The following is a 16023-nucleotide window of genomic DNA, read 5'->3' on the forward strand; positions in this document are numbered from 1 at the left end:
AAAATCCAATGGTGGTTTAAGGAAAAGTCTAGCTTGGCTAAACTAGACTAAACTTGGCTAAAAAGTAGGCAAGTCACATTTTTTAAAGGCTCAATAAAATGTCTGCAACAAGAGCACATTAGTGGAACAGGACTTCAAAAGTCCCAGTGATTAAAGTTCCAACGGGAACCATTCTGGGGAGGGGCAAGGGATGAAGGAGCCGCCGTAAGAGGCCTGGGTTTCTGGTAGTAAGAGCTGGGGCGCTGAGGCCAGCTCTGCCTCGGCCCCGAGGAGAGCAGTCAATAACTGAGATCTGCGTGCAGGGTACTGTGGGCCGCTTGGAACTCAGGAAGCCGGACAACAGAACAAAACTGCTGCGGGCTCTGCAGGCAACACCTGGAGTTTAGAGCAGGGACCACTGGAAAAAGCTGTAGTGCCCTAAGAGGTCCAGAAAGCAAGCTGATCCTCAGTATTAGTCTTTTCATTTTTTTCGAGGAGCGGACAGGAGTGAAGCCACTTAGGGACACAAGACTAGGGCTGACCCGAGGTGGGAGGAGAGGAAGCCCGCACCACTGATCTTACCTCCTCTGCGTCCTCTGAATGGGTGGAGAGCTGGTCATGCTGAATAATCTCAGCATCCTCCTCTGTCGGTCCGTTGCCCACCCTGATCCCACCAAAGTTGAGAGTTCCCTACACAGATGAACAGAAAGAGTAGAATTTGCCTGGGCTTTAATGTGACATTCTGTGACGTGGGGAAGGGCGATGGTTAGTACATACAAACCTCAGAAAAGCATATATTCTAAAAACAAAAACAAAACCCACTGATCGAACAGCTAAGTAAAACCAAGCCACTGTTCCCATCCCAACTACCACCGCCCAGGCCCAGCCCGAACTACATTTACCACCTCATCCTGATCAGAGGCAACAGGCAGTTCCTGCTGCACCAAGAGACACCAACCTTGCCTTGGCCAACGCCGACAGAGTCCTGCTTGAGTGAAAAGCTTAATACGGACAAAGTCTCCTAACAAGCGCAGCTCTACCTGTAAAGAGTTCAATGGCCTAAGTTTTTCTGGAACTAAAGATTAGACTTTCTAAGAGGGAGGAGAGCCAAATGACATGGTGATTGCAACCCAGTCTGTTAAGATTTCAACAGGAGCCCGAGACTTCCAGCAACCTCTCCCTGAAACGTACCGGGTCCCTGCCCAGGAACAAAGGACTTCCCAGGTCACAGAAGGAAAAAAAGCTTAATGTACATTAGCTTGTAGCTAGAGAATACTGACTTAAAACAAAACAAAACCAAACCAAAAAAAACCTGATCCTATCCTTCCGTGGAGGATTCTGGAGTGTTAACACAACTCTTCTACAGGCAGGTGGGCGGGTGCTGACTGCGTGCTTGCTGCCTCTTACTCCCCAGGCAGTTTTCAGCAGGGTCCCTAGGACCAGGATTTCTAAGTCAACCTGATTTGGAAAAGTTTGGGTTTACTGAGGCAAAAGGACTTTTTGGGTACGAAAACTAGGCAGAACTGGGGTTAAGTCTGACGGATACCACTTAGTGCTAACCTGCCACAGGGTGAAAAGGAGCTGAAGAAACATCTCCAAGACCCACTTCATGTGGTTTCTGTCAGGGGAGTCAAACAAGGCAAGAGTTCAAAGACCGCTCTCCTGCAAAATGGCCCCTGAGCAGCAGCACACAGAACGTGCACGCAGCTTCGGTCAATTGCCTCAAGGTCCCTACTCGCAGCTTCACCTCTGGTGTGCACCTATGGCCACAGCCTGCGACCATCAACCCTCAGGGTTTGGGCAGATTCTCTCTCTTCTTCTAGCAGTGGTCAGAGAATCAGCTGCATCAGAATCACGTTGAAAGTTGCATTTCATTAAGCAGAGATTCTCAAATACCACCCCCAGAAGTTGTAAATTTAGTAGGTCTGGGGTGGGGCCTAGAAAATCTGTATTTTAAAAAATATTTCCCCAAGTACAAACTGTATGATCATTTCGAGGGTCTATCAAAATGGAAAAGGCATGCACAGTTCTTTGGTCTCGGCCGCCGACACGCCACCCAGACTAAGGAAGACCCGGAAACTTAGGGGCCACGTTAGCCACGGCCACGGCCGCAATGGCAAACACTGGAAGCACCCGGGAGGCCGTGGTAATGCTGGTGGCATGCATCACCACAGGATCAACTTCGACAAATATCACCCAGGATACTTTGGGAAAGTTGGTATGAGGCATTACCACTTAAAGAGGGACCAGAGCTTCTGCCCAGCTGTCAACCTTGATAAATTGTGGACCTTGGTCAGTGAGCAGACACGGGTAAATGCCGCCAAGAACAAGACTGGAGCTGCTCCTATCACTGATGTGGTGCGATCAGGCTACTACAAAGTTCTGAGGAAGGGAAAGCTCCCAAAGCAGGCTGTCATCGTGAAGGCCAAATTCTTCAGCAGAAGAGCTGAGGAGAAGATTAAGGGTGTCGGTGGGGCTTGTGTCCTGGTAGCTTGAAGCCACATGGTGGGAGATTCATTAAATGATAACAAGTGGAAAAAAAAAAAAAAGGCACGCACAAAAAAATGCATGCACCCTTTGAGACAGCAAGTCCACTGCTGGGAACATCTTTGCCTGTGAAGTTTTATCAAGATACAAGGACAAGGACGTGCCCTGTGTTATTTGGAATAGCAAAGAACTGGGAACAACCAACAGAGCCATCAACAAGAGAACAATTACATGATTTAAGCACATCCAACAGAACGTTCTATGGAATGCTAGGCAACTATAAGAGTATCACTACGAAACAATCTCTAAGGACACTAAATTTTAAAAAACCTAATCAAGGGACAGCAGAGTGCTACAATTTAATATACAATTGCTAATGTGTTTTAAATATATATGTACATACACATATACATATTTTTATCAATAGATGATAGATATATGTTGATATCTGCAGAAAAAATTTTTAAGGCAAACTTCCCCACCTGTTAACAATACCCTGGAGGAGAAGGTGGGGGAGAAGGGCTGGGGATGGGGAGGCTTTCACTGCCAGTACTATTTGCATCTCTAACCAAGTGCACCTATTGCTTTGATTTTAGTTTTTAATGTCAGTAGGGGGTTGTCTGGATCATGGCATTACAGGCAATCTTTATGTCTTCCTCCACTTGTCTGTTCTGTCTTAATGCCCTAGGAAACAAATTTAAAGTTCACCAGGTGATTCTGATGTGTAGTCAGATCTGGGAACCACTGAAGCGCCTGGCACCTCCAGGTCATGCAAATATTACACCTGACAACCCACAAAAGGTGGACTAAAGGTGCAACACAGGTGCACTTTTCTGCAGCGCTTTCTGCACCACACTGGTGACAGGAGAGGACTCCAGAGTATCTTGGGATGGATCCCAGGGTCGAGGAGGCAGGCTTTAGGCTTTAAGGCCTAAAGCAGAAAGCCATTTCTGAAGCTTTCCCCAACCAGCAGATGAAGTGAGGGGCAGACAGGTTAAACCTCCCAGCCAGACACGAATAAGTGTCCCTTCGGAACAGAGGGGATGTGAGTTACAGGAAGGCGGATGAGACACACATCAGCAGAAAGAAGAAAAGAAAATATTAAATTGTGATACACTGCTTACAGACAACCAAGAGGACAGAGAACAGAACAAAAACAGATCAGTGTTCATGTCCTCAGCCCTTGGGGTCAGGAATCTAGGACCCCCGTGGTAGAATGATCATCCTGATGCCTTCGGGCTGCCCTCCAGAAACAGATGTTTGGCTAAAGAACCAGGGCGCTAAGAAGTCCCTCTGAATGTGCAGGTTTCCAGACCAGGGACTTTTAACTTGGATAGTATCATAAAAGAGGATGCCAGACTTAAAAGCATCAAGACTGATGCAGCAGAAACACATCTTAAATAAACTAAGACTAGCAGAAAGAAGAGCACATGGAAAGAACGCCAATATGTGGACAGTATGTGCTTTAAGGGTTTTTTTTTTTTCTCTCATTAGAAAGAAGAGAGTAAGTCCCCACTTGAAAATAATTTTAAGTAGCAACATTTAAGTATCTTCTGATCCAAAATATCAGCCTTTTTAGACTAGTCCTAGAAGGATAATTATAGCAATTTTCTGAGTTAAAATGATCAGGAACACCTAATGAAGGAAATAGTCATCATCTAAACATTTCATTTATCTAAAGGAGTATGATGCTACCAGAACACAATAGTATATGAGTAATCACTACTGGTGAGATTTAAAAAATTTCATAGATTCATTACCTAGAATAGATTGGGCTAATCTGATATTAGTGCATTATAAGATTTTGGTTAAGAGATGTTTTAAGGACAAATATTGAAATGCTTAACATTCAAAGTGCTGTTACCGAATCATGAGCTAGTACTGGAAGAAGGAAAGATCAAAACAGAAGATGACTTTGGTTATTACACCAGATGCAGAGTACACACGAGACACATGGCAGGGTGGAGGTCTCAATGAACAGCTGAGGACATGAGGGCTTCTGAGTCTCTCACAAAAAAGTAGACACACATAAGCTTCCACTGGAAAGAGAGTAAATTACAGCTAAAATGGACCAAATGTCCAAGCATCACTCTGAAGCAGAACTTTAAAGTGCAGGGAAATCAATTCAAGAATCACAGAGATGTTCTCACTCCATGCTAAAAAAACCCATCCAATACATGGTCACAAAATACAGACATGAAAGTGGATGAGTCCAAGAGCTGCCCTCTTGGATTAAGATGATGGGACTTGGAGAGGGTATAACAACCGCCCTGCTTCCATAGACAGGCCTGTACTTACATACTGAATGGAAACTTAGTGGACCAATGGTAAAGATGATATCAGAATCTATTCCTAAGAGGTGGAAATCTTTTCTGTCATCCTCTCAATGAGTAACAAGGACATACTTCCCAAGAGCACACATGTCCCATGCTCTCGATACAGTTAAAAAGAATTCTGCTGCACTGTTTGCCACCTCTTCAAACAAAACGTGACGGTTTGTTGGTTTTAATTCACTCACTGTTGCAGCCGCTGCTGCCACTAGTCCCCGTTGGCTTGGGGTTGGGCTGACTGGGGCCTCCACAGGTTGCCCTTCCTGATAGTGAATGGAAGAAAAGAGGAAGGGAGAAGGAAACAAAGGAGGGAGGGAGTGAAAGGGGAGACTGAATGAGGGCACATGGAAGGATGAAGATGGTCAGAAAAGGGAGAAGGCAGGTCTTGTAACTCAGCTGCTCTCCAACAGGAGTAACAATCTAACAGCCGCATGAGTCATGCAACAAGATCTTTTGGTCTTTACCAGGCAATGTAATAAGTAAGCATTATTGCATAGCCAAAAATGGACATCTGGCATCTTAAGTGTGTGTGTGTATGTGTGTGTGTGTAATTCAGATGCACACATACATACATAAAGTAAACACAAGTATGTATGCTGTTTCTTAAAAAGAAAAAAAGTTAATGTGCTTTAAACCAAATCTTTCCCCGCCCCGGATGTTTTGGTTGGTGAAAGTATCACGGTCTCCTTTTAAAAGAAAATGTCTCAGCGTCAGCCCTGTGGTTGCCTAGGCAAACCACATGAGTGGGTTCACCTGTCTGCAGCTCTTGCAGCCTTGCTTTGGCTGATGCTGCATCGAGACAGGCCCAGACCTGGATTTTGCTGAGCACAGCATGAGCAAAGCGTGATCAGGAAAGGTAAAAACTTATGACTTGTTCTCGCTACCTGGGCTACTCAAAGCTGAATCTGGATGTCTGAGCAGCAATTACATGTTTGTTTTTGGTTTTTTTCATTTCAGCAGGTCTAGTGCTCATGCTGGGATACAACACAAATGCATTTTAAGAGAATACAGGCTATGCACAACTCATTATATCCAACGAGGAATTGCCTTGATCTTAAAAAAAAAATCTAGTAACTTTCAGCAACAGAAATACACCCACCAAATGCTTCCTCCTCAAATATTGATGGCGAAGGACCAGTGGTTTAAACAGCAGCATCCAAGGGACACACAGCAGTGCAACCACTACCAGGAAACACTGAATTCCTTTCTGCAAAGTAAGAAGGACAAGGCACATCACATTAATCAAATGTGCAGTTTCCAACTCCGGCACAAATTCCCTCTAAAATAGTACTTTCCTGCCAATTTATGAATAAATAACACAATCCAGTTCCTCAAAATAATTAGCAGATGTTGTGGCAAAGCCCAGGACCGTCCCATAGGATGAGAGTCATAAATTCTACCCTTTCTACATACACAAGTTACAGTTCACCCTCCCAAAGGAGGAGGATGGGCTGAATTTAGATTTGGATGTGTGGGCTGATGGGGATTTTTTTCAAGGCTTTTTTTTTTTAAGATTTTTTTTTTTTTTGATGTGGACAATTTTTTCTTTTTTTAATACATTTTTTTGGCTGATTGTCATTCTGAGGTGCAATTTTTTAATTATTTATTTATTATTTATTTTTGGCCGTGTTGGGTCTTCGTTTCTGTGCGAGGGCTTTCTCTAGTTGTGGCAAGCGGGGGCCACTCTTCATCGCGATGCGCGGGCCTCTCACTATCGTGGCCTCTCTTGTTGCGGAGCACAGGCTCCAGACACGCAGGCTCAGTAGTTGTGGTTCACGGGCCTAGCTGCTCTGCGGCATGTGGGATCTTCCCAGACCAGGGCTCGAACCCGTGTCCCCTGCATCGGCAGGCAGATTCTCAACCACTGCGCCACCAGGGAAGCCCTGATGTGGACAATTTTTAAAGTCTTTATTGAATTTGTTACAATATTGCTTCTGTTTTATGTTTTGGTTTTTTGGCCGTGAGGCATGTGGGATCTCAGCTCCCCGACCAGGCGTCAAACCCACAACCCCCCTGCACTGGAAGGCAAAGTCTTAACCACTGGACCGCCAGGGAAGTCCCTAAGGCTTTTTCAGGGTCACAGAAACATCTGGCTTCCTGACCTAGGAAAACCACCTAAGACAGTCTACCTCTGGGTTGACGCACCTGTCCAGAATACAGCATCGAATTACCAGAGTCCCCGTAGGAAAAGAGGAACATGTTTATGAAATGGATCAGAAGGCTTGGCGCTTTCTCAGATGTGTGAGCGTCATAGGCCGTCCACTTGTAAAAAATAAGGATGACCAAGTAGCCAAACAAAGAGGTCATGAAGATTATTTCCGGAATAAATCCAAAGTAGATATTCAGGGGCTTCTTGAAATAGCTAAAAAGTAAGAGAGAAAAAAATGTTAAAGGTGAACAGACCCAGGGTCACCCCTATACCGAGTATACTAGATTTTCTACCTAATGCGCCCTCAACTCTAAGTTTATCATGCGAAGAAGCAAAAGCCAGAAGAACTGGAGGCAACAGAAACAAGCAGGATTAACTATGACTACCAAACTTTTGGACCGTGAACAGCTCCCCTATCAATCTCTCATGAGGAAGAGATGGGAAAATCTAATACATTCTGAGACCACAGTTCATAAGTTTATGTGAGTTACACGTCAAGGGAAAAGAACATAACTCTCATTTTGATGAAAATTACACAAGGTTTTTTTAAAGATCTTGAGTACGACTGTACATTGTTAAGGGACTAATATTAAGCAAGCTTCATTCAAACAAATGAGATTTTTATAAAAGCATTTCTTTAACACAGAACAGTGTTTTGAGTTATTAATCCCTCCTTAGAGGTGTTATGATTTCTTTAGGCAAAACACTGTCTGAACTAAGTGCATTCTTATGATGAAACAGATGACTCACGTATGGTTGAAAAGGCTCAGGCTGACTCCAAACATCATGTGGATGATACCAAGGATAACAGACATCTTCATCTTAAAGGAGTTGAGGAAGGTCAGTTTATTGGTAGCAATGTTCCAAATCTGTCACAACCCAAGAAAACAAAAAGGCATTACAAAGAGTTCTCAAATGGAAAAATATTCACCTATTCTAAAAAATAGTTGTGTTATTTTTAATTACGGAAAATTCTAAACATATACGTAAGCAGAGAGAATAACATAACAAACTCCCATGTGCCTATGGCCCAGCTTCAACGATTATTTGTTGACTCCTCGTCAATCGTGTTCATCATATCCCCAACCCACTCCCCACCTCCATATTATTTTGAGGCAAAGTCCAGATACTATGTCATTTTACCTGTAAATATTTCAGTATGGATCTCTAAAAGGTAAGAACTCATTTTTAAAACATGACCACAATACTGTTATCATACCCCAAAGCATTAACAATGTTTCTGTAATACCATGGAATCGTTAGTATTCAAATTTCCCCAATTGTATCCATACTTTTTAAAATAATTCATTTATTCAAAGTGGGGTCCAGACAAGGTCTATACACCATGATTGCTTGATACAGCTTTTAAGTCTCTATAGGTTCTCCCTCCAGCTCTCCTTTTTTATTCATTACAAAAGATTTGTTGAAGAAATTGGGACGTTTATCTTGTAGATGCTCCCAAATTTCTGTATTTTGCTGACTGAAACCCAGTGGTGCTGTCCTTCCATCTATTTTTAAACATTAATTGCCTTATGCTTTGTCACCTAAGGCTTGGATGCCTGTAAAATTTTCCTGACAGTTCTGCCTCCACTTGGCCATCAGATTATGTTTCCTAAATCGTGACTCCAAGGCAGTCATTCCCTGTGCTAACACCTCCCAGAACCCCTACTGTCATCTCTGTGATAAAGTGCAAACTCTGTACCCTGATAAGCCAGATCTTCCACCATCTAGCCCGGCATCTTTTTTTCTGAACTGGCCTCCTCATGAAGAGCTCATCCTCGGTGACCTCTAACCTGACAACTTGTGGCTGGTTCTCTCTGCAGCCCCAGTCTTGCCTGACGTTCTGCAACTCCAACTGCCTGATGGACATTTATACCCGGGTGTCTCACAGGCACTTTAAACTCAGTATCTACCCTGTAAGCACCAAATGAGATGTCTGCAAAAAAACCTCTGTAACTACAGAACACTGCATGTGAGATAATATTATTATTAGATTCCAAGTTACTTGAGGGCAGGGGCTGTGTGTTAGAATTATGTGTTTCCCCCAGCAGGCGCTATGCCTTGCAGACAATAGGGATTCAGTAAACATCTGTTAAATGCACATATGAAATCTTATTAAGTATCTCCAAGCCTTAGTTTCCTTATCTGTATAATACAGATAGCAGTACCTACCTGATAGAATTGTTTGGGTATAAATCAGACATGCTGAGGGCTCAGTACAGTCTCTGAGCCACAGTAAGCATTTCAGTAACATTAATTTCTATAATAATTAAAATAATTAACTTTGTATCTCCCTATGTCTATGCTTTTGCACACACTTCTCTTCACCTATAACAATCTGAAATATTTTTCAAAGGCCAGATTAATTCCCATTTTTTTAGAAGAAACTTTAATCTTTCTGGTCCATAATGATCTGCTTTTCCTCTGGAATTTTATAATCCTTACAATCTAACGTTTAGGCTTAAATTCCACACACACCCCCGCCCCCTCCTCCCCTGTTTAAGCACATAACACAGAAGACTTGATCACACTTTACTTGCCTAAGTATTTGAAAAACAATAAAATTCTGGGATAAGTTTTTGTCTAAGTATGTAAAGATAAGAATGGAAATCTAAAATCCATAGAAAAGAGCTATTTTTCTTTGTTAAAACATCTGCTAAAAATAAAAAACAAACTAAGTTAAACAAAAATAAACTGGGAAGGAGTCTTGAAAATCAATCTTCCCAGAGTCAGTATTATTAGCCACCTCTAAAATAAGTAGTGCAGGAAAAATTACTTGGCTCCCCAAGGCATCTGGATCTCTTGCGGCTTCAAAGTGCTCTGGACAGATACACTGAGGCTTTCTAAAAATATGTTAACTAAAACCCAAATAACTATTTATCTTCATTTTCATTCTCTCACTTTTGGGTTTCAGTTAAAACATTTGGTGTCAGACACACAGAAAAGAAGTGCTCTTACTGGATCGATGCCAAAAGGATAGGGTCCACCGAAAACTCCACGGACAGCTGGGTTCAGCTGGAGGACAGGGTTCCCCCGAACCGTCTCTTCCCTACCACGTTAGGAGAAAAGCTGCATTTAGTTTTTATTCAAGAGAGGGAAATTACTGGGCTCCAGAAAGTGATCCCCAAAGAAACCATTGATACTATAGCTATTTTGTCTCTTCAATAAAAGAGGAGGGATTAGCATCAGAGAGTGAGAAGGGATCAGAGATAACAAAAAGAAAAATTAAACACACATACAGGGCTTCCCTGGTGGCGCAGTGGTTGAGAATCTGCCTGCCAATGCAGGGGACACGGGTTCGAGCCCTGGTCTGGGAAGATCCCACATGCCGCGGAGCAGCTGGGCCTGTGAGCCACCATTACTGAGCCTGCGTGTCTGGAGCCTGTGCTCCGCAACAAGAGAGGCCGCGATAGTGAGAGGCCCGCGCACCGCGATGAAGAGTGGCCCCCGCTCGCCGCAACTAGAGAAAGCCCTTGCACAGAAACGAAGACCCAACACGGCCATAAATAAATAAATAAAATTTAAAAAAAAAAAACAAAACACACATACAAGACCAGATAGGGAAATCGGGGAACCCGCTTTTAACTTACAAAAAGAATCAATGTGCCTAATTTACAGTTTCAGTTCCTTAACACTGCTGAACAAATCACAAAGCACTTCCCAGGCTGCAGCATAAATAAGAGGAGACACTACATTCTTTTGGAATAGAGACAGTATCAACCGCTTCCTAAAGAAGTGTTAGTTTATCACTTGTCTGGAAAACCAGAGCTGAACACGAAAGGAATAAGCTTTGACTTTCAGCTTCTTTGCAACTTACGTCCAATTGTATAAAGTAAACATTGGCCGCACACTCCAGGATGACCCGAAGATATTAAGAGACTTGGAAAAGCAATCATTGTAGATGAGGCCAGTGTAGATGGAGAACACTCCCATCAGAAGAATAATGTACCGTCCGCTGAACACAGTGCTAAACATCTGAGAGCCAGGAGAAAGAGGTCAGTGAAATGTACTCATTAGCTGCAGCTAATGTCGTGACGGTGTTATTTAGAACATACTAGACCCTTCCTCTCACACCACTCTTACCCCATTCTGGGTCAGAGAGCTTGAAGTAAAGACCAAAATACAACGCTAACAAGAAATTTACTTTCACAGCACGTGACCTCTTTAGTGTTAAAATGAAAATAACTTCTCTATTCTCTAAATAGTCTCTATAACTTCTCTATAAATTCATGGATCAAAGATTTCCAGATCATAATTTTCATAATGAATGCTTGAGAAATTATAAAGTTTCAGACCAACACAGATGTAACTTAAACATTACCTCGTTCTTGAATTAACTAGTGGTCACCAGTGGGGGGAGGCAAGGGGGGAGGGACACGATAGGGGTAAGGGATTAAGAGGTACAAACTATTATGTATAAAATAAATAAGCTACAAGGATATATTGTACAGCACAGGGAACAGAGCCAATATTTTATAATAATTATAAGTGGAGTATAATCTATAAAATTTTTAAATCACTATGTTATACACCTGAAACTAATATAATATTGCAAATCAACTATATCTCAATAAATAAAAAATAAAAATATAATAAATACACTTCCATCAATCATGCTAGAGGAAAGACTGAATTATCCTTCTGTCTGTACAAAATTATTATAAATGTGTTGCCCTAGGAAGAGATGATGATAGTAAGCAGCCAAAGATTATAGGAGAAAAATATTAGAAATATGTCAAGAAAATAATAAAATTATCTTATGTTTCTGAGTTTCTATCAAAAATAAACAAAACATTACCTCATTCTCATTCTTCTGGGAGAGGATCCGGCTCTCCCTTAACACCATCCATACAGCAAAAAGGGTCATCAAAATGCCGTGGCCAAAGTCCCCAAACATCACAGCAAATAGGAAAGGGAAAGTGATGATGGTATATGGAGCTATAAAGAAACCAAAGAAGGAAAAAGACCAAGTACAGAAAACCGCAGCAATTCCGAACATATCACATCCCTCTCCATCATCTAAGATCAATATAAGGTGACTTATTCCCAAGCTGCTGGTCAGAGGGACTCGCAGGGGATAACTTTCATGGCAGGATCTGCACAGCCTCACAAAGCAGCTCTGGTGGCATCCCAGCTACTGCCAGCATTTTCAACAAAGAACCACACAGGAAATGAAAGTTTTGTCTCTAGCCTTGGCACCAGTGTGGTTTGTTCTTTGATTCCTTTCTCTCACCCCTGGGACACTGCTCCTGGGGCAGGCCAGCTTTCCTCCCTTGTATAGTAACCAGCTGAAAAAAGCCACTGGGTGAGTGGGAGAAAGCCCAGAACCTGGAGCAAAGCAGGTCCTGCAGAAGTCTCCCACTGAAAATGAATTCTCAGACTCTGGATTTAATCATTAGCTCTCTGAACGGAGGAGAAATCTGCCTTGTGCCTAAAATGGTCAACAACTGCTATATTTTCTCTGTCTAACCCGGAACAGGGAAGCTATTTTAAAATGTCAATTACCTTGGAAAAAACTTTTTGCTTAAAGCAGTTCCAGCAAATGGTGTGCAAGAGAAAGCCAGGTGCTGTACAGCCGCGAGGGCAAAGAGAGGAACCCAGTCCATGGAGCTCATTCCTATAAAACTCCTATAAAACCACCTCCTAAAGGGGTGCCACCCAGCGATAAACCTCACTCCCTGCATCCAAACAGGCACCTCCTCACAGGAAATACACAACCGCTGAGGCCTTGACAACATCTTTAGTTTTAAGCCAATTGTGTTCAGTTGCATTCAGAGTGAGGCACTGAAAGAAATAACAAAGGATAAAACCTCTAAGAGGGAAAAGAGTCAAGCTTTCTTACCTGGATTTATCTCTCGGTAAGTTCCAATTCCATAAGCATCCACTATGTTCTGAAAGCCACACGTGAACTTGTTGGTTTTGTTGTAGGTTGGGGGAGTCTGGTTTGTCTGCATCCTGTTCAGGATGGAGGGCACGGTGGAGCCACTGTGTTCCTGGGAAGCATAAAGCACATATTTCAGAATCAGGTCACCCTCCTAACTGTGACGGTGGTTACACAGGCGTATGTATTTACCAAAACTCATCGAACAGTACACATAAAAAAATATGTGTATTTTCTTTTATGTAAATTACATCTCAAGCTTTCTGGTCTTTGGGGAAACTGGAACTAGCTATAACATTTACAATGAAAGGGCTTCCCGGGTGGCGCAGTGGTTGAGAATCTGCCTGCCAATGCAGGGGACACGGGTTCGAGCCCTGGTCCGGGAAGATCCCACATGCCGCGGAGCAGCTGGGCCCGTGAGCCACAGCTACTGAGCCTGCGCGTCTGGAGCCTGTGCTCCGCAACAAGAGAGGCCGCGACAGTGAGAGGCCCGTGCACCGCGATGAAGAGTGGCCCCCGCTCGCCGCAACTAGAGAAAGCCCTCGCACAGAAACGAAGACCCAACACAGCCATAAATAAATAAATAATAAAATTTAAAAAAAAAAAAAAAAAGAAAAAAAAATTTACAATGAAGGATTTAAATGAAGTCTCGGGAAAACTATCCTCACCATGAAAAAAAAAATTAATTCTAAAATATGTAACCAAAGAAAATGTGGTACCTCCTCTGGAGACATCCTTACCTGCCTGTCTACAAGTGTCATTGTTCTCTTCTCCTTTTATGGAGGAAGCAAAGTTATTCTCTGACTTTCTTCCTTCGCCACCTACTCTTAACTCCCTAATCCTTGTAGTCTAGCAGAGCACGCTTAGCCAAAGTGGCTGGCTCATCACCGGATCCAAAGGTCTTTTCTCTTATATGCAAGCCCCTGACACTGGAGAGCTACCTCTTCTGCTTACCAACCATGCCTTTCCTGTCTCTTTGCTGGCTCTTCCTCCCCTGCCTGTAACACTGCAGGGCCCCCAACCTTCTATTATTAGCTCCTTATTTTCTCTCTTGGAGGTCTCATGCCCTTCCAACCTCATGCATCCCATTTCTTTCATGTTGCCCTTTCTTTTGAGAACCTATCCCATTTTCTGCCTGAGATTTCCATGTGGATTTCTGTCCAACCCCTCAATGTGACTGAAACTGAACTTATCATCTTTCTCCTATCAATAAGTTTCTCTTGCTGAACTTTTACTTCCATCAATGAAAGTATTATTCTACCAGCCACCCAGCTTTGATGCCTCAGAAACATTTTTAATTTTTTCTCCTTGTATTTCTCCTGCATATTGCTAAATACCAAATATACCAATTGATACCTCCTTCAGAGTATCTCACAAATTCATCATTATTTGCTTTGCCCATTGCCAAGTCTTACTGCAGGGGTCATTATCACTTACTGCTCTGTGTTTACAATAACCTCCTAACTGAACCCCCACTTGTAGACTCCCTCTACTCCCCAATCCAACCCAGATGCTATCAATGGATTACTCATTTTATTTTATTTATTTATTTATTTGGCCATGCCTCGAGGCATGTGGGATATGGGATCTTAGTTCCCTGACCAGGAATCAAACCTGGGCCCCCTGCAGTGGAAGCATAGAGTCCTAACCACTGGACCGCCAGGGAAGTCCCTGGATTACTCTTTTAAAACCGTTTTGATCATGTCCCTTCACTGCTAAATAACTTCCAATGTCTCTCCACTCCCTCTGGGATAAAATTTAAACCCACTAACCTGGTATTAAAAACCCTTCATGGGACTTCCCTGGTGGCGCAGTGGTTAAGAATCCGCCTGCCAATGCAGGGGACACGGATTCGAGCCCTGGTCCGGGAAGATCCCACATGCCGCGGAGCAACTAAGCCTGTGCGCCACAACTACTGAGCCTGCGCTCTAGAGCCCGCGAGCCACAACTACTGAGCCTGTGTGCCACAAGTACTGAAGCCCACGCGCCTAGAGCCCATGCTCCGCAACAAGAGAAGCCACCGCGGTGAGAAGCCCGCGCACCACACGAAGAGTAGACCCCGCTCGCCGCAACTAGAGAAAAGCCCGCGCGCAGCAACGAAGACTCGACAGAGCCAAAAAATAAATGAATAAATAAATAAATTTACTAAAAAAACAAAACAGAAAAAAACAACCCTTGACAATTAGGTTCCAGTCTCCCTGACCTAGGTTTGCCTCCTGCTCTTTCGGCTCACCCATTACGATCCCTGTTCTGGCCCAACCACACATGGTCACACTGTATTTCCTGCCTTTGTCCATACTGTTTTCTTCTCATTGTTGCCAGTCGACATCTTACCCATTCTTCAAAGTCCTGAGTAGATGCCACCTTCTTGAAGCTTTTTCTGATCATCCTAGTTGGAAAAGCTAGCGCCTTCCTTCCCTCCACACACATAAACTACTCTTAGCACAGACTGTGTTGTATGCACATCAGCCTCTTCGAATAAGTCTTAAGATACTTAAGATACTATTTTTTACATCTCTGTACCTCCTGGACCCTAGATCAGTGCTTTGGATAGGGCAGTAGCTCTAATTAACTACTAAATGGAACTGCGAGGGGTCTATTACGGAACTAGTCTAATGGACAGAGAGAGTGGATCAGGAAATTGATGTTCTGATGTTGAGCCACCCTGAAGGATCATGGGTATATGACCAAATCATTTAATCTCTTTTTCAACTGCAATTTCTACATTTGAAAAATAAGCATATACGAAATGTATTGTCAGGATACAAGATGAGTATATTAAAGAACTCTGAGACTAAAAATGTAATTGGTTCGTGTTACTATGGACGGGAACCGCTCTTCCTGGCTGTAGGCTGCACTGCTAGCTGTGGGGGACTCACCGTGCCCCTTCTGAGCGCAAACTGGATGGAGTCAAGGTCAGTGACAGGGCACCAGACCTCCGCAATCAGGCACTTCTGGGTCACATCTATATTGCACAGGTTCAAAGTGTGGTAGATGGCCTTCATCTTCCGCACTTTGATGAACCAGACGCGGATGTTCTTAGCAGCTGCCTGCAGAACCCTCTGGCGGTGATCCTCCGTTTGATTCAGAACCTTTTGGGAGAGAAAGGAGCAGACAGGGATCCGTCTAACACCAGTCTTAGATTTCAGGATATGAAGGCAAAGAGGCACAGCTTTCTGAGAAGGGCAGGTGGGGAT

At 43.3% G+C, this 16023-nt stretch overlaps 2 protein-coding genes across 5 annotated transcripts in view; one reads left to right on the plus strand and one right to left on the minus strand.

The window, feature by feature from the left end:
- The window catches only part of ATP6V0A1 (ATPase H+ transporting V0 subunit a1), a 57983-nt gene that overhangs the window by 12624 nt on the left and 29336 nt on the right, over positions 1-16023 (minus strand). For all 4 annotated transcript variants that reach the window (XM_007177787.2, XM_007177786.2, XM_007177785.2 and 1 more), the window contains exons 10-18: positions 15706-15918; positions 12788-12938; positions 11744-11883; positions 10763-10920; positions 9904-9994; positions 7696-7814; positions 6942-7158; positions 5896-6003; positions 562-669 (exon numbers count right to left, since the gene is read on the minus strand). In XM_007177787.2, the coding sequence (XP_007177849.1) occupies positions 562-669; positions 5896-6003; positions 6942-7158; positions 7696-7814; positions 9904-9994; positions 10763-10920; positions 11744-11883; positions 12788-12938; positions 15706-15918 (1305 nt within the window). The remainder of the gene's footprint in view (positions 1-561; positions 670-5895; positions 6004-6941; positions 7159-7695; positions 7815-9903; positions 9995-10762; positions 10921-11743; positions 11884-12787; positions 12939-15705; positions 15919-16023) is intronic.
- On the plus strand, positions 1999-2483 carry LOC103007558 (60S ribosomal protein L27a-like). Its single transcript, XM_057536131.1, has one exon. It carries the CDS (start codon positions 1999-2001, stop codon positions 2473-2475), a length of 477 nt encoding a protein of 158 aa, XP_057392114.1. The 3' UTR covers positions 2476-2483.

The sequence above is a fragment of the Balaenoptera acutorostrata genome, chromosome 20 (genome assembly GCF_949987535.1).
Source record: "Balaenoptera acutorostrata chromosome 20, mBalAcu1.1, whole genome shotgun sequence".
Lineage (NCBI taxonomy): Eukaryota > Metazoa > Chordata > Mammalia > Artiodactyla > Balaenopteridae > Balaenoptera > Balaenoptera acutorostrata.

Coding starts and splice junctions, on each gene's coding strand:
- LOC103007558 (XM_057536131.1), top strand. CDS start 1,999: ATGCACAGTTCTTTGGTCTCGGCCGCCGACACGCCACCCAGACTAAGG.